Source organism: Neopsephotus bourkii, unplaced genomic scaffold (assembly GCF_033783945.1).
Source record: "Neopsephotus bourkii isolate Nb327-2 ecotype Australia unplaced genomic scaffold, CSIRO-AGI_Nbou_v1 NB_234, whole genome shotgun sequence".
In the NCBI taxonomy this organism is placed as follows: Eukaryota; Metazoa; Chordata; class Aves; order Psittaciformes; family Psittacidae; genus Neopsephotus; species Neopsephotus bourkii.
The window spans coordinates 20600136-20625234 of NW_026900744.1; the positions used below are offsets into that span (position 1 = coordinate 20600136).

Genomic DNA, 25099 nt, shown 5'->3' on the forward strand with positions numbered 1-25099 from the left:
TACCACGCACTCACTGTCCCCTCTGCTCACACCTAACATCCAAGCTGCACATTGAATGCTGCCCAGAGTTGACACAGAGCAGCCCCCCAGGTCTGCCCCCACCATGAGACACTGAAACTTCTGTGCACAGCCAGGCTCTGTCAAGGGGGAGAACCAACTGCAAACACCCTGAAGACTCCCATGAGGGCACCCCCTTACTCCAGCCCTCTCCCTGCATGAGAAGGGGACAGGGCAAGGATGCCAGGCAATCTAATTAGCAAGCTAATGGGAACAGAGTTCCTCATCTGTCATAGACACCCCATCACCTTCTGCCTTCACCTTGCAGCCAATCTGTGCTGTAGGCTGAAGGAGAAAACCACGGAGGAAGAGGAGAGAGGAAAGGCAAGGACAGCCTAATCCTTGTTGGAAACTCCCTGAGGAATGAGGAGACATGGGCAGACCTGCAGTCCTAGTCCTGGGACAGGAGACAACAGTTGGTGATGCCAGTCTCTGGTGCTCATTTCACCCAAGACATTTATATAAGGACTGTCTACAGAGTTCTCCCATCCTCTCTCCTTGCCTATCCTCCCCCTCTAATCAGAGTCTCTCTGTGCAGGAGAGGAGAGAGAGCACAACATGTCCTTTCCTTCTTTCTCACATTCTGTCCCTATTCTGCCCTTGTAGCTGTGTTTCACATAGGGCTTGGTTTCCTTCTCTGTTCTTCATGGAGATGTGTTGTTCCTCATCTAAGCTCTCCCAGAGGAGACCATCCCACCGCCTCCTGCCTTTGGCTTCATTTGCACCTTCTTTGTCAACAGCACAGGGCGTGGGCTTATCCAAGTGCTCCCAAATCATCCATCAGCAAAGCCTCTGTGTACTTGAGGCTTAAGGAAGAGTTTTCATGAGCAGAGAGACAGATGGGAGAGAAACACCTCCAGCTTCTGGCCTCCAGCCAGATAACTGAGGTTTTAAACTCCCTTTAGGCACTGAAATATGACCTTGGGTCACCAATTTGCTCTTCCAGTCTTAAAGGGTGTGTTAGAAAGTCCACGGGAGAAGCTACTTCCCTCCTCCTCTGTCTTGCACACATGTGCATGCATAAGCTCTACTTCCACTGCAGACAGGTCTTGCACTCAGCAAAGGATCTTTAGTTTTCTTCCCGTGTAGGCAGTAGAATAACTGGCCACATTTGAAAACTTGTTTGATGCTGCTCCCCACTGGAAAATCCATCCATGTGTGTCACAGCAGCAGCTACCAAGTGTTTCAAAAATACCTGGCTCTGATTTCAGTGTTCTAAAGGGGACTGAAGCATATTGGATATCAATACTTAAAAAATCCCATCCTACTGCTCCTCTCACTTTCTAGAGACAACTGCTTGTTGGAAATTGACTGTGCAGGATTGGCATATCAGTAAGGATGCCATGTAACTGGTCACCAGTTCTGACCTGTCAGAAGATTTCCTACAGCACGGTAATCTCTGTGTCTTGGATTGTCCTAATATCTGTTAAGACATCCCAAATAGGTTAGGTCTTAGGGATCCTTACAGTAATTTCTAGCAATATGCAGAAGAGACTAAGTTCAACAACCCCCCAGATAGAAGACTTGAAACCTCATCTCCTAGCCTTTACATTGCCCCTGAAAAGTCTGATCTACAAATCTTGCAGCAGTTTATGGCAGAGCCTTTCTAGGAAGGACCCTGGATCCCTTTATCTTCCCACAACTGATTACATGTCCTGTCATAAGGGCTGAGGAAGTGGATAGAGGTTGTGGTCCAAGCACAAAAGGTGAGACATAGACTTAACCTGGGATGGGAATCACTGAGTAATCTCTAAAATGCTGAATACAGCCTGGGCTTTCTCATTACATGAAAGCTGCCCCAAAACCAGATTCACAGGTACTTAAGCTTGATGGCTTTGTTCCTCAGTGGGTGAGCAATACATGGTGGTACCTTTGGCTTCATGGAGGTAACTGTCTTCAGTACTGGATGAACAGCAGTTCCTTTGGAAGACTTCAGATCTAGTCATTAGGGATCTTCTATTCTTCCTCCTTCTACCTGTTTGTTACATCATTCCATTCCACTGTGCCCTCCTTCCGTCATCTGATTTCAGGAAGAACAACTTGGGGTTCTTCCAAAGAGGAAAATTTTTCAGTGGTGATCCTGAAGGTGATAAGAATCTTGTCAGTCTCGGGAAATTCATTGCCTAACTAGGACATCAAGCTCATACATGAGCACAGACACTACCCATCACTGAGTCCCTGGTGAAAACTTAGGGAGATATAGGTAGAAATATGATCCCTGCTATAACTGGTCCTTGGAGGATCAGGGCCAAGACCTTGCAGGAATCAGGAACATGGTGAGAGCAAGCAATATGGGTATCAAAGGTTATGCCTTCACAGCACCCATTCCCTGGAGTGTCTGAGAGATTATTTCCTAATTGCACATAGAAAACTCTTCCATAAATGGTACCAGGGATGAATTTTATCTTGTCAGGACCTTGATGCACATCTCTTATGGCTGACACACTGAGTATGACACTCACATACATACAAGCCTGTCAGTAAGGCTTGAGTCTCACTTACTCTCTTTGCTCCCCCTCTCCTGCTCTGGGACTTGGACACCAAAAGCTGCTGTGCTCCAGCTGGCAGTAGTAGCACATGGTAGGGAAAGTGGCACACTTTGGGGTTGACCCTTCCAACAAGATGCTGTCCACCAGACACTTCACTGCTGAGACTCTTCACCACATCTGTCCCATAATCTGACACAATGAGTAGTTTCACACATTTTGAGAAAGACTTTTGTTGATAATATGACATAGAGCTACCTTCTATTGTCTGCATGCAGAAGCAAGGTTTTCCCACCATTACTTCTCTAAGACTGCAAAACTTATTGTTTCTCTTAATTTAATGACTGGCTTTTGTTTTATATCTGGCTTCTAGTACAGAATGTCCCGTGAAAGAACAATCCTAAAATAGAAAAATTGAAAGCAAAATAAATCCTACTGTATGAGTCAAATCTGTTGGCCTCCATGGGATGGTTTTGTGCCATGGAATCTCTATCAGAGTTTTCAGTATCACTCTGGAAAACATCATGAATGGCCAAATGTATGACCACTTTTATTTCTCAGCAGCTTGCTGTGTTTCACAGACAAGCCCAGCAGTCTGAGAGCTGTGGGTAGTGACACTCACAGTGAAGCTTTATACATGCCAAACCCACTTGTTTACAGGCAGGAATGATTTTAGTGTTTTGGGGCATTCTCAGGGACAGTCTTGGCCCTTGTGGTCATTTGTGGGTTGCTGATTCATGAGAGGACCAAAACCAAAGAGAACAGGTGAAAACCTAGGAGCCATGGAAGAGGCACAATCCCTTCCAGAGCCCTCACTGACTCACTGAAGGGTGGTTTGGAGGAAAAGCCAGGAGTTCAGCCAGCCTCCAGGCTCACACAACTTCAGTGTGTTACATGCAAGCACATTTTAACTAGAACCAGATGAAATCCATCATGTGAAGGGTAGAGTGAAACTATTCCCAAAACTGTAGCTTTATCACAAATGGTGAGGAAACATGAATGTTTGAAGGACTGCAAGAAGAGGGTTGATTATTAGCTTGGTTTATCTCCAACAGCTTAGGAATTCCAGGTAATGTCTGCTGACCAAACACAGAGAGGTTAATGGTGTTTAAGACCCCCAACATTTAAGAAGGAATAATTCATACAGCCCATTTGAAACCCAATTTTCACAATATATTCCCTGTGTGTAGTCAGTATCAAATAACCCTACTCATTCCCTCTAACTGACGCTTCCTCCACCAACCACAAGTTTCAATTCCAAATCCAAGCTTTCTTCCTGGAAATGGAGATTTCAATTTGGCTGTGCAGGAAAAAGCTCTGTTTTTTGTGTTATTCATTATCGTGCTCCCTTTTAGGCAATAAGAATAATTTGGAGGAGGTCTTCTTCAACAACCTTTTTAAAACTTTGTACTGAATGGCAGTCCTGCAGTGGGGAGCAGCTGACGAAGGGTTAAGCTTTATTTGTGCGCCTGTACTCTGCAGCCCCGCAAGCTGTGATCTTTGGCTGCTTCAGCAGCTACCATGGTCAAACATGTCTGCTCCTCACTGCAGTCTGAGTTGGACACAATCCTGACTAATCCTAGGGAAGATTTGCAGCCGTCTGAGATCTTCCTGACATGTGGGTGCTGCCTACAAAACAGTGCTTAGAGCTAAGGTTCGGCAGGGGTGTTTCTCCTGGATGGATGGGGGAGTAAGTGAGAGAGAGAGAGAAGAAGCAGCAGCCTGCAGATAACCACAAAGTCATTTTAAGTTTTTTCTAGACAATGTAAACCAGAGCTAAATGCACGTGATCCCACCAGTCTGCCCTTTTCCCCCAGAACCTTGGAGACACCAAATGAAACAGCAAATCATAGGGTTCCAATGAAGCAAGATCTTGTATTTACCTGTGAAACACAGAGTAAGCCTGCAAAACTCCTTACTGCAGGATACTGCAGGTGCCAGAAGTCTAAAAAACAAACAGCTGAATTTATGAAGAAAAATTGAGTGAGCAAAGTGAGAGTTAAATGTACTGGCACTGGCTCAGGATATACTCAGATGTGGATCAGTATGGGCTGTAACATATTTTGGGGTAGCATCAGCATGTGCTCTACAACTGGCTCTACAATGAGCTGCCACCAGAAACAGCAGACTGGGTTGATATTGTCTGGCCATTCCCATTTTCTGCTCCAGATGTGGAGCTTGTGTTTTCACTCTGAAATCCAGATCATGAAGCTGTGCTTGCTCTGTGCACCTGCCCGTAGTTATAATAACTTATATCAGAATGAGATGTTTCCCCCTAATACAGCAGTTTTAGCTCAAGTATTAATTCGGGGCAGCCTAGGGGCTGGTTTTAGGGGACACCAGGATCACATGTGGTCCCATGCTCTCCAAAAACAGGCATTGCACAGTGAAACCTTCCTCAAGAAATACCTGAGAGAAGAGGAAACCAGGCTGCTCACCTGCAAGTCCTGGCAAGTATTAAATCTTGTTTTTGCCAGAAAAGGAAACAGGTATCATTTACTACTCACAGAGCACAGATCCCTGCCGAGTACGGAGGTGAGGCTGCTCATCTGACTAACAACACCCAAAAGAGTGATATGACCAAGGTGTTAAGCATTCGCTCAGTGCAGCAAGGACTGTTGCACATGAGGAAAACCTCTTTGAACAATTAGAGGAGTCTGTCTACCTGCAGACTAAACCACCCCAGTCTGATTTCAGTAACTGTCTATATGCACGCCTCTTCTCACTTGAACCTGCCTTTGTAAAAGGCAAAATATGAAGACTCACATGTTTACTTAAGAACAGGACACTCACTAAGGACTGTCAGTACCTTTAGCCTACAGAATACAGAGGAGATTGCAACATTTTGGATAAGCCCAGATGTTTCAGCTGAGATTAATGAGATGAAGGAATGGTATTTCCCCAAAAGTCAGGTAGAAAAATAGGAGAAAATATTTGGAACTCCCAGCGAAAAAAGAATCTTAGGCAGAGGAGGAAAGGCAGTGATGATTAAGTAAAAAGATGGCTTAGTTTGCCCATTGAACAAGTGCAGAAAATAATCTAAAGAAATATTTCATGTCTCAAAGAAAGAAAGTCCAGAAGAGGAGACCCTATGCTCTTAGGGATGCTGTAAAATTCACCACAAATTTCCAGAGCACTGAGAACACTGATGAGTGATGACAGGAAAATGTGGAGTTTCAGTATTTATCTTGCTTTGTAAATTCCTTGTGATGTCCACAGAAAGAGTTGCTGGGTTTTGAAATCTCTCATGAAACAAGTAATAAGTATCACTTTCATATTGTCACTGGAAAACACAATATAAATTGAGTGGTTATGAAGCTGGGACTCTGTGCAAAAGATGTTTACACAGGTTGTCAGAGGTGTTCAGTAGTCAGACATGAGCAACTTGTCTTCAAAGCAAGCTGCAGGTACAGAACTTGTGCCTATGAAGAGTGAACAGAGGCACAGGGAAGAGCCTGTGCTGCAGACTGCGTGGACTATCGGAGGTCCAAGAGCACATGGGTGTATCTCAGTATTGCCTTTCAACAGCTTTGTTTGAGCCAAGGCTGCTCTGTTTTGCATTTACCCAGGAAGAGTGTCCAGTGCAGCACCCAGCAGGGACAGAGGGGCAATGGGACAGCTGTAAAGCACCTCAGGAGTGCAGCACCCACCCTGTGGCAGCTGTAGGCTGTAATCCTACAGCCCCTTACAGAATAAGGCTTTCTTCAGTCTTAGCTCCATGGAAGGGGAAGAAACTGAGGACACATGGTGTTCTACTGTATATCTAAGCAGTCAGGCTCACACTGCGGACAGATTGGGCACAAACTGGCTCAAAGATGCCACCAGGACACAACCTAAGCCAAGTTTTCCCAGTTACAGGTAAGCATGGATTGCAGTCCTTCCAAGAGCTGCAGCATGGTTACTTTATACAGCACATGCCTGCATGCCTGCTACATGCATCTTCTCAAGACCACTCTTGATGTCCCTCCCAGTGCAAGTGCAATCGGATCACTGCCACAGAGGACTCCTCCCCGTACTCTCCTAGAAGGTTCAGTAGAAAGCCCAAGTCCTTCCCACACAAAACGGGTGTTCCCCCTCCTGTCTGCTCCAAGCCTGTAGCCAGAAGGATCTAAACCTGCTAAAAGTGCCTTTTACCCCTGTCCACGGCTGATCTTTCTCTGCAGGATTCAGTGAGGAGCTGTCTGATCTGTCTGGGGGGTGTGGCAGGAGGGTCAGGAGAGGGGTGAGTCAGTTCATCACTCTGAAGCACCTGGGAGCACTGCACATTCCTCTGCAGATGGACGTTATCAGGCTGATATGACCACCCAGACATAATGATCAAATCCGGACACTAACCCTGCTGTCTTCAAGTTTGTATGGGCTTCTGCCCTGCCTCTTCACCAGGCAAGGAACTGTCCCTTCCAAGGATCAGCTCCAACAGCGAGCACCATGCTGGTTTCTCTACTCCCTGTAGCAGAGTTCTTGATGAATATGCAGAGAGATGTATCTACTTTGTTGTCACTGTACTGCTAAAGAAAACTTTGCTGCTTTCCTATTTTTCACTCTCAAAGCTATAAAACTGTGGTCCACAGAGACCCAGGAAAACACCATTTCTTCAGCTCCGGGTTCACAGCTCCCTAATACATTCAAAAGTGAAAAAGGACACGGCTGGAAAAGTTTGCTACCAGGTAACTAGAATGGATTTCATCACACCAGCGCTGCTGCCCGAACGTGGGGAAACGGCAGCAGCAAGTGTTTTCAGAGCAAACCAGCCTTGCTTTGTCTCTGCCCGGTGTGGCGAGATTGCAGTTGCTTTTCTCCCCTTTGACCCCCGGCATTGCGCAGGACCGGTCAGGTAATCACGAGTCTTGTTTGTTTGTCTGTTTGCAAATCTCAGGAAGCAGCTCCAGCAAAATCTCCCAAATCATCAGAACGCAACAAACCACCGTGTCAAAACAATACAGCCCCATCCCTACCTCCAGCAGGATGTTTATCAGTAATTATCACCTGTTTATCTCAGAGCCTGGGATTACAGCAGGTCCAGGCTGAACGTCCCCTCCATCCAGCCCGTGGTGAAGGCAGGAGGCACCACCCAGACCACTCCGTGTGCTCCCCGGCCCCCTTGAAGGAGACAGTATTACCTCATTCTGGATCTGTCAATATTCGAATATTCACGTAGGAGAAAGGGCAGCTATAGTGACTGGGCAAATACACACCCGAGAAAAGAGGACACTCCTTCCTGGTCTGTAATCCCCTTGTTCAATAAACCTTAGCAAATCACCGAGGCATTCAAATATCGAAATTTCTCTTTTAAGAGAGAGCCGGTAATGCAAAGATGTACTGCACACAGTCCTTATTAAAATGGTACATTCAGAAGTTTGGTTTTAGGGTCCTGGCAACATTTGTACATGGATGATGAGTGTTTGCTCAGCTGCCTCTCTGAAAGCTCTTTAAAATCATAGTACTGATAATTTCCATGACTTCTCTATTGCTTCCTCTGGAGCAGTGTGTTCCCACGTGTGCTATGTGCCCGGTGACTCTGCCAGGTGGGAAATGCCCCTTGCCCTTGCCTTGCAGTTGTGGCCCTGACCCGGGGAAGATGGGTCAGTCAGGCACCAGCGGGACAGCTCAACCTACACCCAACCAGCATCGGGCCACTTGGTGAGGGAGGAGGTCTTCACTGGGAAGGGAATTTGATAACCCCAGCTGGTAAAGTACAGTGACACGCAGCAAGACCCAGGGAAGGTTAATGTGGGTTCCTGATATCAGGCCCCCCAGTTCTAGATAGGGGGGAAGACCCAGAGAGCACAACCAGGGCACGTTTGGAGATGCCAAAGCACCACCGGCACGCCCCATGGGACAGGAGGGACAGTCCCACCGGCCGCTTCTCCAGAGGCAGCGGGGGGCAGGGAGAGCCGCAGGGGCTGTGGGTCGGGGAAAGCCTAGAAGGAGGAGGGGTCCTTCTCCGGTGAGAGGTAAGGTGGGGGGGATGGCTCCCGGCTTCCCCGAGGAGGAAGGTTGGGGGTGCGCTGAGCCGCGGAAAACCCCGCGGGGCGGGGCGGGACGCGCAGCCACCAGGGGGCGCGCTTTGCGCGGGTTTAAAAGGTGCGCGGGGCGGCGCGCGAGCGGCAGTGCGGTGCGCGGAGCTGGGCGCTCTTTCCCACTTCCCTCGCAGCCACCCGTCCCCCCCGTACCCGCAGCCATGGCTAGCGGGGGACTGCAGCTCCTGGGCTTCGTGCTGGCCTTCCTGGGCTGGATCGGCATCATCATTAGCACCGCCATGCCCCAGTGGAAGATGGCATCCTACGCGGGGGACAACATCGTCACGGCCCAGGCGCTCTACGAGGGGCTGTGGATGTCGTGCGCCATGCAGAGCACCGGGCAGATCCAGTGCAAGGTCTACGACTCGCTGCTTAAACTGGAAAGTAAGTCAGGGCTGGGGAGTGCGCGTGTTGGGGTGCCCGTCCCGTCGGGGCTATCCTCTCCTTTCCCATGCCTGTCTCTCCGATCGGGGCTGAGGATCACTACCCCCACGCCGGTGCCAGTAGCGTCGGAGGTCGGGCTGAAGGACTGGGAATGCTAGTCCTGTCGTGTATGTGTGTCCCTGCAACAGTGCCTGCCCCGCCGGGGGTGCCGTCGTTGTCGGGTCGTTAGATAGATCTCTGTCCCGTTGGAGTCACGCCGTTTGTCCTTTCGTGTTGAAAGGCTCAGGGTCACCCGTCTTTTTGCTCCTCATCTTGCCGCGGCTCGGATGCGTTTCTTTTGGGGTTCCCCCTGTTTCTCTCCCCGCCGGGGCTGAGCGTGACTCGCCGGTGCTGGTCGTTCAGGGCACCCAGAGCTCTGCTGAAGCGAACTCCGCGGCAGGATTGCCCCCCCCTTAACTTGGGGGGGTGGGAAGAGACACGCTACCAGGGGAGGAAGTCGGAGCCGTTCCGCGCTCTCATTCCCGTCCCCCCTGAAAACACCCCGGGAGTGCAATTGTTAGATCCAATACGCATATTCGGGAAAGTGCCCTGATTGCGAGCAAGAGCTTTTGGTTGTAGAACTTAATACAGAGCATGGTTCGGTTAGAGGTGAACTTAAACGATTCTCAGGTGGTCTTTTCGAGCACGGATCTTTTTTTGCGTTTGACTGTTTTGGTCTTTTGTTTTCTGGGAAAGTAGCTGCTGCTCCTGTGAGGCTTTTAAGCAAAGGGCAGGCAGGTGAGCTGGACTCCAGCCCAGGTAGCACTACCTGTAGCTTTTAGGCAGACCAGTACATCAAAGCAATCTCTAGATCTCAACCCGTCCTGGGATGGCGAAACCACCTCACACGCAGGAACTGTAGCCTCGCTTGCTGGGTATCACTTGGGGCGGTCACGCCGAGCTAGAGCCGTTGAAAAGTTGTTTCTAGAGCGCTGGGGCATATAATAATGCTGACACCCAAAGGGGTTAAAAAATAATAAAAATGACCTTTCTCGGTATCCCTTCCCTCATCCCGACTCCAGTAGTGTCCTGGAACACCTTCATCCTTCCCACTCCCTAATTAATAAAATAATAATTGTTGCCTTGGCCACTTTCTTTTTCCAAAAGAAATGAGCAGGGACTTTCACATAAGCCGAAGAACATGGGGAGTATCCCCGAGTCAGATTGTCACCAACCCTTCCTGTGTATCACTCGGAGCAGCTGGACACCCCCGTCCCCACCTTCATTGACAACCCACATCAGTCACTCCTGCTCCCTTGTAGCGAATACCCGTGGGCCCTGCAGCTGGCAGAAGTGCGTATTACTCCCTTCAGGAGTGCGGTGCACGCACTTAGCACTAACAGGTTGTAGGGCTGTGGGTAATCGGGGCTGGGCTAAGCACACAGTCCAGGATAGTTTGAGTAGTAATTATGTATAAGCTGAGCTTCAAGCCTCTTATCTCGCACTGGGGGTGGGGGGCAAAGGTGCCAGCAGGGCTGTGGAATTTCCAGCTACCCCCTGGATGAGTTGCGAAAGGTGAACTTGCCTCGGGGACTGTACGGCTGCAGCCCATTGTGCTGTAAATGAGACCTGCCTGCAGAATCAGATGCGGAGCTTGGCTTGAGCGGACTCCTAAAAACCTGCCCCAGGCCGTCCAGACCTGGCCCATTGATGGCTGAGCGCTGAAAACCAGCTGCTTCCCTCATCTTTGTCCTACAGACAATAAGGGCTCTTCTCCTTTTTCAGGGCTACGGGGGAATGAGGTGCCAGAGACCTAGGCTGAGCTATCGGTGGCCTTTTGTGCTCTTGTTTGAGCCCCATGCCTTGCAAGGCACACTTACCTGAAAGTTCCCTCGAAGACCAAGAAGTACGAAAATCACAGGAGCCGATTGCCTTGTTGGGAGTCGGTGAGGACTCCTAAGAAAGGATTCCTTGTTCTTTCGATACCCCAGCTTATTTAGGGCTTGCCTTTCCCGCTTGAAAGCTGATCATGCTTGGGATTGTACTCCTTATCCTTTTTTTTTCCCCCTGCCTGGTCTCTCAAGGTCTTCCAGGCACCCAGGCTTGGACAGGGATCAGCAGTGCTGTTTTGGGTGGAGATGCAACCCCCCCTCCCCCCCTTAATTAAACTGCTGTATCATGGGGTACCTGGAGCTATGCAGTAAGAGCTCCCTTGCTGCATTCACTTATACCATGGTGAAGGTGGTACAGCGATGGGGGCAGGAAAGCTCCTGCTGGAACACACTTTCCTGCCAGAGCTTCACATGCCTTGAGTTCTCTGAGCCGTGTGTGAAGGACTCGTGTTGATGGGAGAGGTTCAGATCTGTAATTACTTTGTCCCTGTAGAAAGGACTGAGCCTCCTCACACCTACAGTAATTCACGGTTGTGGGAATGCTGGGAAGCTTTGCCAGCAAGCTTTTGGGCATCTGGTAGCTATTGCTGTTCCTCTAGATGTGTCAGTGTTTGACTGCTTGAACTGATGTTGCATATCAGAGATGGGATTGGCACAAGCTGGTGAGCACTGTTAGCCAACTGAGGGCCCTCCAGCTTCCCGGGTGGCCACACTGCTGGAGTGCACCCATGCTGGCACTTGTCCCGCAGCTGCGTTCAGCTGAGGGCTTATGTCAGTGCTCCTATTCAGGCAACAGAAAGGCTGCGTTTTGCTGGCTTACATGAAAAGCAGTGCGTGGCCACACGCAGACATAGAGACAACAAAAGCCACCTTTGCAACAAGGCTTTGTTGCATAGCCTCAGCATTGTTCTTGTAGCCCTCCAGCATCATCCATGGAGCTTAGCTCAGCTTTGTGTTCCTCCAGGGTCTCAGGAGAGATGGTCTCAGACAGGAGGGAGAAGGGCTTCTGGTACTTGTTTCTGTAAACTTTAAGCCCCACATATCCATGCTCTTCTGTTCACAGCAGAGGTTATTCTGAGTCCTGTGTTGGCTGCTTTGGCTGTTTTAGCTTAAGATACTAATCATCCTGTTTGGGTTTGCTGGTAGAGGTTCTGTGCTTGAGGCAAGCTGAGACTCATCTACCACTGCATCACCAAATGTAGTACATCCAGAATAGGCCTTTGTGCCCTAGCACAAAAAAATAAACAAGGGTTTGGATGCCCTCTGGGTCAAACAGCATCACTGAAATGTGAAATCTTCCCTCCTACATACTTGCCACTCCCGGCTGAGCTTATTCCATTAGCTGGGGAAGGGGTGGTGGGAAGCTAAGGGTTCATGCTCAGGTTAATGCTGCTCTGTTGTGATTGTGGGGGAGTTATGAGGGTGGCCCAGAGAGGGACAAAGCTACCATGAGGGACCAATGTGTTCAAATAGTTTGTCATCTCCCCATCTTTGTGTCTGGAGTAAGCAGGTAGAACCTGTTGGTATCTGTGCCTTCATGTGGGTAAGGGTTAATTTGCTCCCTTGTTTCTCAATCTCTGTTCCTTCCTATGAAAAATCATGATCAGGTGATGAAAGTTTCACATGTGCTGCTCTTTCAGAAGGTAGAGGGTTACATGGAATGCCACCAAGGCTGTTTCTGTGTGGTGGCGTGTCTGCAAGAAGGTATGGGAGTCTGTTGCAATCCACTGGTTTTGTTGCTCTACATCCAGCTTCGGAGCAGTTTAGTAGCTACTGTTACTATATGTTACTAAATCTCCTAGTAAGGGAATTTCCAGGTTCTGTGGGAAAACGGGCTGCCCAGTTATCTCCTGACCAGGAATCAAGAAATGGTGGTACTATGTATTGCGTGTCTTGCGAGCCAGCTTCATCTGCTGCTTGAGTGACTGCCAGAGGACATTGAACCTTATTTACTTTGAGGTAGGCAGAGTACAAGGCCACTGCTACCTATTGAACTTGCCTCTCTTGCACTGGAACATGCAGTGAGGACTTCCCAGCCTTCCCACCTTGGCAGGCAACATGACTCTGTCTGAATCGATGTCCTACTCGCATTCTTCTGTACAGTCTTCTAGACTTGTGGGGAGATGCTTTGGGGGGGTCCAGACTCCTAAGATCTGATGGTGATGGGTGTGCAGGGTCTGGTAAGTGAATTGAAAGCCTACAAGCTTTTGGTGGCTTTTGGGTCAAGCCTTTTGGGTCAAGCCAGAATGATGGCAAGGTGTAAAAGATGTTTGCTGGCTATTTCTAAAGCTGTTACTGCTTGCTTCATCCCTTTACCTGCTGCACAAATGTAACTTTCGTGTGCTGGCAGGGCAGAATAGCAGGATGTTAGATCCCACTCCTTCCAGAAGTAAAGGCTTTAATGAAACTCCAGTGGGAATGCTGCTGACTTCTACTGGAGGTGGGCAATGTGTCATGCTTCCTACACTATAGGGGTGCTTGTAATTCCTGGGCAACTTCCCTTACAGAGATTAGAGGGACAGCATCTGTTTCACCTGTATTCTGTCATCACTTGGTTGTATGGAGGCCCATGGGAAGGGAATGAAAAGTCATAATTTAAATACAAACAAGGCAGTCAGTGAGCATCCCTATCGGAAAATAAAATCTGCACACAGAGCCATTACAGCAATTTGGCATTACAAACAGGCATTACAAAAATCCCATGGCACTTTCTCAACAGCTTTTCTATAATGTAGATGACATAAACAGAATAAATAAGGAAATGTGATGACAGAAAAATAACTTCAAACATATGCTTCACATATGGTGAAGTCTTTTTTAATATATATAACTAAGCAGTTGCCAGCAATTACTTCTGTGTCAGGTAATAATAGTTGTGGGAAGAAAAAGTCTTGTGATAAGCTGCATTGTGTACTTTGCATCCAAACCCACTAAGTCAGGTCTGTTAGCATGTTAAAAAAGAGTGGGCTTCCTTATGTGAAAAGGATGTGAGCTACTCTGTCACTTTTGTGGACTGACGTGGTATTCTACACTTGCAGAATTCACTTTTTTGTTAACCATTCTCAGAAGTTTTAAGCCTCTGTCCTTCAGTACTTGCTGCTTTCTTGCTACAGGCTTTTCAGGCCAGGTCTCTCACTACTAATAAACAATAAAAAGGCTTGGCTTCCGAGTCAGTAGTGGTTTCTGTATTGACAAAATACTGTTGCCATGTGACAGCAGTTGTTGGGTGCCAGGCCAGTTTGTCTTGGCCTGCCACCTTGTTACGGGACTTTCCTTTTCTTTTCCCAAAGAACTGCTGAGAGAGTTCCAGCAGCAAGGAGTGTGGGGGAAATCCTGTTTCTCTAATGTGATAGATGTTGTAAAGGTGAATTGCTATGGAATACTTCTATTTGTTGTTGGTAGCCAGTCCTGTTTAGCAGGTTAAGACAATATCATATCATTTGGGATTTTTAAAACACCTGGGAAGGCCCATGTGAACAACAGAACTATTATTAAGCTAGCTTTCTCAGCTAGCTTTCTGGATGTGAAGCTTCCATTAACAACGTGGCTGTTAATGTGTACGTAATAACTAATAGCTAGTATGGTGATTAACCACAGTCAATGTACTGCACACATTGCAAAAGTGGTGGAAGACAAAAGCTCCACCTGCTATGGGCAGCCACGCTGGGCGGAGGGAGGGTGGTTGGCTAATACAGTCATGTCACAGTAAAACTCCTTGGGATACAGGAGCAGTCTCTTCTGCAAATGCTCCAACCTGTTTTTGTCCTGCTGAGATCTTCCTTATGCTTCTGTCCTCATGCCATGTGTAAGGGAGGGTGAGGACACCAGGAGATCTGCTGAAAGCAGGCAGCCCTGGGAAATGCTCACAATGCTGCTTTTTGTTCAGCTGCTTTTGCAAAGCTGCTGTGGCATGCATCCAGTCAATACTTGTGCATCTTGAGATCTTAGCAGGTTTTGTAGCTAGGTATTTTGAGGTCATAGAAACATTCAAGCATCTTCCTGTGTTTGTGCCATAGTACCATGTTTGAAGGTGAGAGGTCTCTTCCCACCATTACAGTTTCCTAGTTGTTTCAGATAACATTTTCTATTTTCAGCTTCACGAAAGAACCCTTTCTAAACCCTCTTCTGATAACATAATTTTGTTTCTGCAGCAAGCCTAAGCCAAACTTACCATAGACTTAATGAAACAGATTTGGTACTTCTACCTTTCCCATGGAAAGTATGAACTAGTGTTCAGCCACTGGCCTCTCCAGAGCTGCTGCTGTAATGCACAGTTTAGCCTTAAATAAATACTTTGAGTCTGAATTGGTTGCATGGGTGGTAACCTGTCAGCTGAACCTTCCTGAAAATTGGTGTAACTTTGATAGAAATTATTTTGAGTGTATCTCCAACATTGGAGGTAAATCTATTTAAAAAACGTGCTTGGATACTGCTGTTGTGATTTATGTTAAAGTGATAAGTGGCTTTGTAAATTAATTTCTGTGATCAGTGCAGCAGATGGGTTTTGATTAACCCCTGGGTGGTGCAGAGGTATGTCACCTTTCCCCTTTGAAAGGAGAGATGACATTAGACAAGCTGACTGGGATTTTTCCCAAGAAAACTAAGACTCTTAAGGAAGTGTGTCACTTCCTATTGCTCTGAATATTGCTGCCTTACTGTATTACCTTTAACTGGTTTCATAATGCATTTGCAGAACAGCAAGGTTGTGTGTGTAGAGGTAGATCCAGGGTCTGTTTTACAGCGGAACTAGAGCCTGCCAGGCTGTTGTTGGTGTGGGTCACAAGAATTTTCCTGCACAAGAAGTGCTGTGGGGCAAAGTGTCGTGAAGCTGCTGAGGATAGGTGTGAGGCTGCACTACCCTCCTGGCCAGTATTGGATTTGAACTGCTGTCTGTGTTTCAGGTACAGCCAAAGAGCCCATTGTTGTAGCTCAGCCTCCCGTGGGTTCATTGCAGCCAGTGCTGACTGAGGAGTTTGCAGGTGCTCTGTTCTTGTAGGTTTAAGTTTTGCAGCTGCAGTTGTCCAAGCTTGAAGGGCTTTGTTAGAGGTCTTGCAGTATGCAGTCTGTGCTTTCTGAGGGGTGAGCTCCAGACCTGGGGACAGATTCTGGTGATGCTTTGCTAAAACTATACATGTGTCACTGCTAGATAACCCTTTGTGTCAGGGGACAGTTTTGCCTTGGTTATTGCATGTTCCTGGGAGTCTGTTCCTTTGATTAACCAGCCCTGTTTGTTCCTGTATCTTTAACAGGACTGTATCTTAAGTACATGTTGTTCAGTGAAACTTGATTTGCCAAGCAGTTACGCTCAGGCTCTTTCACTTCTGTTTTATTTTTTGTAATGACTTAATTTATATCATTTTATTTGTCCTTTGGTACAAAGAGAATATGAATTCAGTAGCTCACATACTTAGTGTTAGTGTGTCCGTGCCTTCAGGCGAGTCAATATAAAAGTAGGTCTTGGATAAAAGGATAAAAGTACATTGAGTCTGATGAGAATGTAGACAAATACAGCCCTCATCTGTGGGAGGCATCACCCTATGCTTGTGTATAGAAGACAGGTTTTAGAAGTGTTAAGCAATAAAGAGGCCTTGCTGTCTGCTTTGGGACTATTCATATGTATGGTGCTATTCATATTAAAACCTGTGCCTAAATGCTTTGTCAAGGTAGAACCGAAATCTGAATGCTTCTTTTCATAAACAGATACGTCCTTCCAATTGGCATTCAAATGATCAAAACAAAAGATGTCCGAGGGCAATTCCCAGGTCATTTCCTGCAAAAAACTGCATGCCTTCATTTGCTATGAATTTTGGAAGAGGCTGAGAGTCCTCTGATCCTGATGCATGACAGTTTCTGAGAGCTTAAAGCTAAAAAAGAGTGACTTGTTTGGTTGTGTCTTGTGCGACAGGGAACAGAGTATTTTGATACATGATTACTGAGCTCAGTAATTTGAATTTCTATTTGTCTCTTGAATTTTCTTTGTGTAACACAAATACTAATGTCTTCTAGGCAGTCTGCAGGCCACTCGGGCTTTGATGGTGGCTGCAATACTCCTGGGCCTTGTTGCTATATTTGTTTCTGTGGTTGGCATGAAATGCATGAAGTGCATGGAAGATGATCAGGTGAAGAAGATGCGGATGGCTGTCTTTGGTGGGGTGATCTTCATCGTTGCAGGTTGGTAACATACAGATTTTTTAGCATTATATGTGACACTTGTAAACAGTGTTTATCCTGCATAGGATGTGAGTGGATGGGGGAGGGCTTGTTGCCATTGCTCCAAGAGCATTTTGGGCTGGGAATTCCTTAGTTGACTTTGGCGTGGCAGCTGCCAGAATTTCTTGGCACTAGCATTATTCTTTCTATACGGACTGCATGCCTTCCGACTGTATTAGCAGAGCTGAGTTTGACCTGTACACCCTGTTTCAGTGAAACGCTGTCAGTCGTTCTGCTCTTGGTGCAGTGTAACTATAGGTAACACCAAATCCTTTCTTAATAACACCTCAGAACTTACCAGGGTGGCAGCAGCTCAGCCTGACTCCAGATGCTGGTTTTGCTACATGCTTATTTTTTTGCAGTGATTTTGTTGATTTTCTTTTTCCCCTTAAGTCATGACATTGTTTCCTTCACATGTAGGTTTGGCAGCACTGGTCGCCACATCATGGTATGGCAACAGAGTGGCACAAGCCTTTTATGACCCTTTCACCCCTGTCAACACCAGGTACTGATTTATTTGATAGAACACTATAATATAGCATGTCAAATGTTCATGAAGCTTAGTTTTGATTAGTAGTAGCTCAAAATAAGAGAATTTCCTGAGCTAGCTGCATTGGCTTCAAACTGTGCAGAAAAGACTGTTGGGTCTCATCATCCATGTGGCTGTTGGGTCTTGGCTTTGTTTTAATGCAGCATTGCTGCCAGGGACCAAACTGATGTGACTTCTGTGATTATTTTCTTTTTTTTTTTTTTTTTTTGTCCACTAAATTCTTAAGGCCTGGTTTACACAGAGCTTGGCCTTTCTGCAGCTGTGCAGGGTGACCTAAAAGAATGGGCTAACCCAATGTACAAAGCTAACACTGTATTTCAGAGGTATTACTTGTATTCACTTTCTTCTTTCTCCCTCAGATTTGAGTTTGGATCAGCTCTCTTCATTGGTTGGGCAGCTGCTTCTCTGGCCATTCTGGGGGGGGCCTTCCTCTGCTGCTCCTGTCCCCGGAGAGAAACTTCATATCCACCCTCCAGAGGCTACCCAAAAAATGCCCCCTCCACAGGGAAGGATTACGTATAATGGAAGCAAGGAGTCGCCAGCACTGCTAGTGAAAGCATTTTGGAGAGGACACTACAATGCCACTGTCCTGAGCAGAGTTCAGACTCTAGGTTCTGCCTTCCTCTTCTCCCAAAAATGTGTATATTTTTATAATCCTCTTTGCTACTGGACGTAACTTCTCCTTTCTCTCCCAGCCCATGGAGGAAGGCTAGCCTAGGTTCATAGGTATTGCCACTGGAAAGACGAAACCTCCAAGCTTGGGTTAAGTTTAGTATTTGGGAGGAAAAGGGAAAATGATACTGTTTTTTAGATGGATGTTGGTGCTTTTTTTAGTTGTGTTTTTTAATTAGATGGTAACAATTCAGTACCATATCCCATTAAGTTAGAGCCCAGCGTGGTGTGTAGAAATTAAAGGAACATGTATAATATACAAAGTGATGAAAGCAATAGCTTAAGGGAAAACATAATTTTGGGGAAAGATTTTAAATGTAGGAATGTTTGAAGAGATCAAAAATGCTCTTGTACTCTTATTAGTATCATCTTCACCACCCTACTTTCTGTGCAGATTGGCATGACATAGGGTCAGACAATTAAATTGCTGTGACTTACATTGGAATTTGTAACTGTAACTGTTGGCCAGCAGAAGATGCAGCGTAAGGTGGCAACTGCAGAGGTTAGCAGAGTCCCAGGGTGGATACAGGTTTCCCTGGTGCTGGGGAAGAGCCTGAGAAAAACGATTGCCTTCTGTTTTCACTGGGTGTCTCTGGTGGGGCTGTTGCTGCTGTTCCTTAGACACTGGGTGTTGCAGGTAATTGGTTTTCCATGTTACCATCCCAGTACCTAACTGAGCTTGAAGCTTTATCCCCTTTGTGTTACAGCCACCCTTCAACAGACACTCTCCTCTTTCCTTGAGTCTTTCTCATCTGGGCTTAGTTTACTGATCTGTTTGCCTTATGCAGCTAAATGTGTTAAACCAAACAGAATGCACTGCTGCTCCCTGATGTTTCCCCAAGGATACCTCACATGCTGCCATTTGATCCTGTCTTTTTTTTTTTTTCTTGTAAACATGTTCAGTGATTATATGAAGGCAAATTCCAAGGAAACTGACCCAAAGGTTATGGCATTTTATAGTAATTGAAGCTCACCAAAGAGGAAGAAACTAGCATTTTCAAGATAAAGCCATCCTTGCATATTAAGTTGTATACTAAAAAAAAAAAAAAATTAAAAAAAGAAGCAGCTCATCAGAAGTTCCCACCCCTTCCCCAGTTAGTGCTTGACTAACACTGACTAAGGCTGTCTGGAGTTAAGTCCCAAATGCCTGGAAGGATGGTACTAGTTCTCCAAAGCTCTGCCTTGCTTTTCCTACAGAAGGAAACTGGTGGTTTCTGACCAGGCTTTATAACTGTGCATGTGTACAGAGACATCAGATCTCTGTTTCTTTCTGTAGACAGGGAGAGCCTCTGGGGCTGAGCTATGTACAACCATGGTGTTGGTGGTTTGTATAAGCCTTGTACCTCTGTTTGACCTGACTCTATGCAACATAAAGTTACTAAAAGAAATCAACCAGAGCATTTGCTTCAGGCTTGAGTTGATGTTGGCCTGTACTTGAAGCTGGGTCATGGGGCTTCCACTTCTTCATGGGGAATTGCCTGTGCACAGCAGCTGCCTCACAAGACCTCATCTTAGGAGGTGGCAGTTCAGGTCACATTAAAGAGCTGCTGAAGTCTGTGCTTTTGTATATGCATTAACCCTGAGCCAGGGAACAGATGCTTGTATTGGGAACTTGTATAAAGTGTTTAAACAATTTCAATAAATGAACTTTTCTTTTTTAAGGAAAATTGACTGTATTACTTAATTTCTTGGTTTTGAGCAGGATTTGGACAGCATGCATAGAAGAGGGGGACTTGGGCTTTTGGGAGCCTGCCAGCCAGTATGGAGCTTGTTTAGCTCTGTGTATCTACAGCAGATGTAGGTGGGGACAGATCTTCTGCAGTGAGTCAGGCAGTTGTGGCCTCTGGCAGAAGCTCAACCAATAATCTGCTATGATTGCAGCTCAGGAACCAGAAGGTCTGCTCCTTGTTGCAAGCTGGCTGCACCCTGGGCGGAGTAGGAAGGGGTAGGGGGATGTCAGATGGCACAGGGGAGTGGGAGCTGCAGGAATGGGGAAGGGATGGGGTGTGGAGCCAAGGCGCTCCCGGGAGAAGTGCTTTGTGTTTCAGCAGTGCTTTGGTTTCTGTAGCTCCAGAGCAGAAAGAGACCTACCTGTGTGTCTCAAAGCTTTATGTGTGAGGCCTCAAGCTGAGCTAGGGGAGGTTTAGATGGAATATTAGGAAAAAATACTGAAGAAATTTTTAAATGAATGAAGAAATTAAGTCAGGTGTTGGAACAGGCTTTCTAGGGAAGTGGTGGAATTGCTGTCCCTGGAAGTGTTCAAAAACTGTAGATAAGGCCCTCAATGACATGGTTTAGTGGACTTGGCAGTCATGGGGTAACAGCTGGACTTGATATAAAGGTCTTTTCCATCCTAGTTACTTCTATGATTTCTGGATTAGTTGGATCATGAAGAGACGGGCTGTGGGAGGACCCATCTTGCTCTAAAGCCCCCTTGGGATGATATTGTACTTCTCCCAGCTATGGCAATGGGTCAACCAGTTTGTACGCCATTTTTGCAAGCTAGGTAGAAAATGGTTCCAACTGGGAGTGGTTTCTTCTAACCTGCACTGATACCTCCCTACAATAGCAAGGCTCTATGCCCCTTGCTTCTACCTTGCCTAGAAACCTTTTTCCATTTACCTGGGCTCTTTTGTTCATCCCTTTCATATTTTCAAGTACATGTGATGAGAGGCAAACTTTATTTAAAACCTTCTCTTAAGCTCAGTCAAGAAGCTGCCTCCTCTGTTCCCTTGCTCTCCAAGGGCTGTTTGCTTTTGTAATTACAAATAAAAAGAATAGAACTAATTAGGCCTTGTAAAGCTGGCAAAGCAAAACAGCTAGGCATGTGGCTGGCTGAGAAAGCTTGCAGTGCCTGGAGCAGACTGGTTGCCTGGCATAGTTTGGGGTCTATGGTCATTCTTATTCCAACCTGTCAATTAATCAAGGATTTCCATTGAGATTAATTTTTTCCCATGTTTTCATGCTTGCTCCCTCTCCAAAGACTTTTGCAAGTTCCACTCTGAAGTTTCCTGGGCAGACAGAACAAGAGAAGAAAGCAATCCTACCTATAAAATGGTCAGTAGGACTTTTCAGCTGCTGGCAAAAATTGCAGGAGGTACACATCTCTCTGTATGAGATGGGCACAGAGGAAGAAGCCAGAGACTACTTTGTTTGCTAGATGCTTAACTTGACAAAATTCATAGCCAAACTTTCACTTGGTTTGTGGATTGCTTCACAGGCTGGCTAGAAAGCCAGTGGTGAAGTTCGGGGGTCAATGTAATGTTATGGCTCATGATCCAAATTCCTATCCAGTGGTGACAAGGCACAATATCTCTTGGAGGGCTGATGTCTCACGAGTTGACCCCAGCCCTGCTTGGGAGAGAGTTTCCCATCCCTTCCCCCCCCCCTTGCCTTTTCTGCAATACACTTGAACATGTTTTCTACAGCTCTTTGGCTGTCTCTGCTACAGGTTGCAGAGAAAAGGCGTAACATGGGTTGAAAGTTGGGGGAGTTTCCCACTCAGTTTCAATCCTTGCATATGATTGACATTGCTGCTGCTAAAGCCATCCTACAATGAAATAATGGTGTTTGTACAGACAATGGGAACTTTGTTTCTTGGCATCTTCTTCCACAACGTATTTATTATTTACATGGAGTCTACATAGTATAATATGCAGAGAACTTCACTGTCAGTGGGAATTACATGCTCATTTGTATTGCTTAGGTATTTCAAAGGACTTAGAGAGCTCAAGATGTTTTTGGAATAGCATCAGCTTTTTGGATTTCTTGGCTTTTCCACCTCAATAATTTTAAGAAACTTTATGCTAATCATTTATTAGATATAGCATCTGATTTACCTATGAGCTTCTTATAATTAATTTGCCTTTGGTTTTCTGTACTGCTCTGAGCACATGAAGTGTATGAAAGCACTGAGAATTCTGACAGTGGGGATCTCAGAAATAACCAGTGGAGCTGGTGGCAGCTGGTGGCAAGAAATATTTGCGAAATACTCATACGAACTCAGAATCTTTTTACAGAAATGATGGCATTGCTGAGTGAAAGAGGTTAATGCAGCACTTCTGCTCAAAAGCAGCAATGCCAGTGACTTCCTGAAGTTGCTCAAATATAGCAGATTTACAAATCTAAATGAGTAATCAGACTGAAAGAGCTTGAGCCTTTGTCCTGAGCATGCAGAATATGGGATAGCTGGGACAGCCAGTGAACTGACAATTGTAAAATTGTCTCAGTGTTTTAACAAAGGGCATCTAAAAGATGCCACCAGTAGAAGCATCTTCCAAGCTTTTACCCCTGTGTCTACCTGGAGAGGCATTCTGCAGTTGGTTCTTTGCACAGTGGCAGAGCTGCAGTCAGATCATAGAATCATAGAATATCACGTTGGAAGCGACCTCAAGGATCATCTGGTTCAACTTTTCTAGGCAAAGCATGATCTGGGCTCTGAAGAGGTCCCAGAGGAATAGGATTGCACTGGTACAGGGGCACTAATTTTTCAGAGGGTGATGCAGTTTACCCCATCAGCCACGGGTGCACAACAGTCACATTTCAGCCAGGGCTCTGAATCCAAGTGACAGGGGCAAGTGACCCGAGCTTTCCAAACTGGCCCTTTGATTGCAATACAAAGCATTGCAAGAATTTTCTCATTATCCCTGTCATCAGACTCTTCATTTCTCCAATCCCACTGGTTCTTCAATTTGCCTGGTTGCTGTTTTCCTGCTTCTAGTACAGCCTGTGACAAGAAGCTTGCTTTTCTACAGTACATTGCTATAGTTCCCACAGAAGTCCTGCATGCTATGGCATCTGCATCGCTGAGCAGAAAGGGAAAAACACTCCTTTGTTGAGCCTCATATGCTCAACTGGAAAACATCCCAACTCCTACAGCTTTTCCAGAAAAGCCCTGCCTGGATTCCTAGCATACTGCATCAGGGACTTGGTGTTTCTAGGGTCTATGTTTCTTGCAGAGAACTGCTGCAGAGAGCAAGAGCCCCTGGTCATGGCAACCAGTAGGTGCTTCTGCTTTGCTGTCACAGGGGCTACAAGCAGCCACCATCTGGTGGGTCCTGCCCAGGCTAGGGGCTCAGCACTGGGTACCCCATGCAGCCAACCCACCCACCCAGTTTGCCCTGTGGGACAGAAACTGCCCTCTGCTGCTGTCTGGTTCCTCAGCCAGGCCCAGCAGCAGGTTTCATGTCAGAAACCTCAGTTCTGATGCTGAGTGTCCCAGGTTTTTCTGTTTGCTCAGGTTTTGCCTTACTCTAAAAGTGGGTTCTGCTCACCCCCTGCCCTTCTTTTCTACAGTTGTCCAGGTCCTCCCTCCTCCTTGAGGAACGGTTTCCAAAGTCCTTGCATCACCAGTTCCATCTAATCACACTAAGCTGTACCTGACCAGTACAGACAGGCTGGGTTAGATGAGTTGGTGGCACATTCTGGGACATTGCACAAGTCCCCATTCTTACCATGGTGTTTTTGTATTTCACCTACCACATCATAAAATGCCATATCTGCAAAAAGTACATCACTGGCTCTTGTCCAGGAAGGTGAAGGATGTGGCTGACATAAGAGCTGCATTTTCACATCAGGGCTGAGAACAAACGGTCATGGTTAAGGACTTCCATCTGCACTGTCAACAGGCTAAGGGGCATAAGGACAGCTTTGGCCAATGCCCTATGGTTTGCAGGTAGCTTTTACTGAAAAAAGAAACCAAACAAACATATAAACAGAAAAAAAGGTGACAAGACCTCTAGTGTGCAGGAGCCAGGGAGGAAAAAAACAATAAGGACTAGTTGGTGCCATGCTTTCCTATTTCTCTGGCTCCTAGGAAAGACCAAGCTATGTGAGAGCAGCTTAATGCTAGTACCAGTGTTCTCCCCTGCCATGGATACACCTCCCACTGCAACCAAGGGCTTTGACTTTTAATTTGGGAACCACACAGTAACTTTCAGCAGGTGGGAAGGTGGGATGCTGGTACTCCCAGCCCCGTGCTCCTGGCTGCCTTCAGAGCCAGCTGCCCCATCAGGAGAGCAGCAGGGGAGCTGTGAAAACAAGCTCAACCAAGGGGAAAAAGCAAGAAATAGAATTTGCATTACAAGGTAAACAGTATTAACTCCATCTTGGGGGAGTAGAAACATCACAGCAGTGATAGGTTTTTCTGTCCACAGGCTGTGGAAGGGCCATGGAACGCACTCCACCCTCCCCTTGTGTAACACTTCCCACGCAGCAGCTGTAAATAATCATTTACCTGTGTGTGCTGCTCTTTTGCTGCCTTTTTTTAGGGCTTTTCTTCTTAAATGCAGCTCCTGGAGGGGTGGCTGCACTGAGATGAGTGTGGCATAGCCTTGGCACTGGAGCTGGCAGAGCAACTGCCACATGCAATTGGAGTTAGAGATGGTGGCCCTGGGTTACTCCTGCAAGCAAAGCTGCCAGCTGTGGTAAGGGGGATGGGAGAATGTGAGCTGCATTTGTTGTTTTTCCAATGAAATCAGCTCAACAATTCGTTTTAATCATTGTTTTTCCCAGACCTGCAATAGCATTTCTCCATCCTTTGCAGTTCCCTAGAAAAGGTCTTGTAAAAACACGTTAACCAAAACCCATCTGTCAGTGAGCCAGGTCTACCTGTCTATCTGACTCCAGGATTTCAATGCAGGTGCTTTGGGGAATTGTTTGAACCTTTTCTGACTTCAGGTGCTCAGAAAGGGGAAGACACTTTTTTTTAATGGGTAAAAATGCCCTACCTCTGATCCAGACCTATGGGTTGTCTCTTTTGTGGGGGGTTACTAGCCACTGGCATAGTGTAACGTGACATAAACATCCTCTGGGGAGTGCACATAAGATGGATGCTTGGGGAGCATGAGC

General features: G+C 46.6%; 1 protein-coding gene across 1 annotated transcript; it reads left to right on the top strand.

The window, feature by feature from the left end:
• Positions 1-8630: 8630 nt before the first annotated feature.
• Positions 8631-19647, top strand: CLDN1 (claudin 1). Its single transcript, XM_061345766.1, has 4 exons — positions 8631-8947; positions 16825-16989; positions 17449-17533; positions 17938-19647. Exons 1-4 carry the CDS (start codon positions 8725-8727, stop codon positions 18098-18100), a joined length of 636 nt encoding a protein of 211 aa, XP_061201750.1. The 5' UTR covers positions 8631-8724; the 3' UTR covers positions 18101-19647.
• The last annotated feature ends 5452 nt before the right edge of the window (positions 19648-25099 follow it).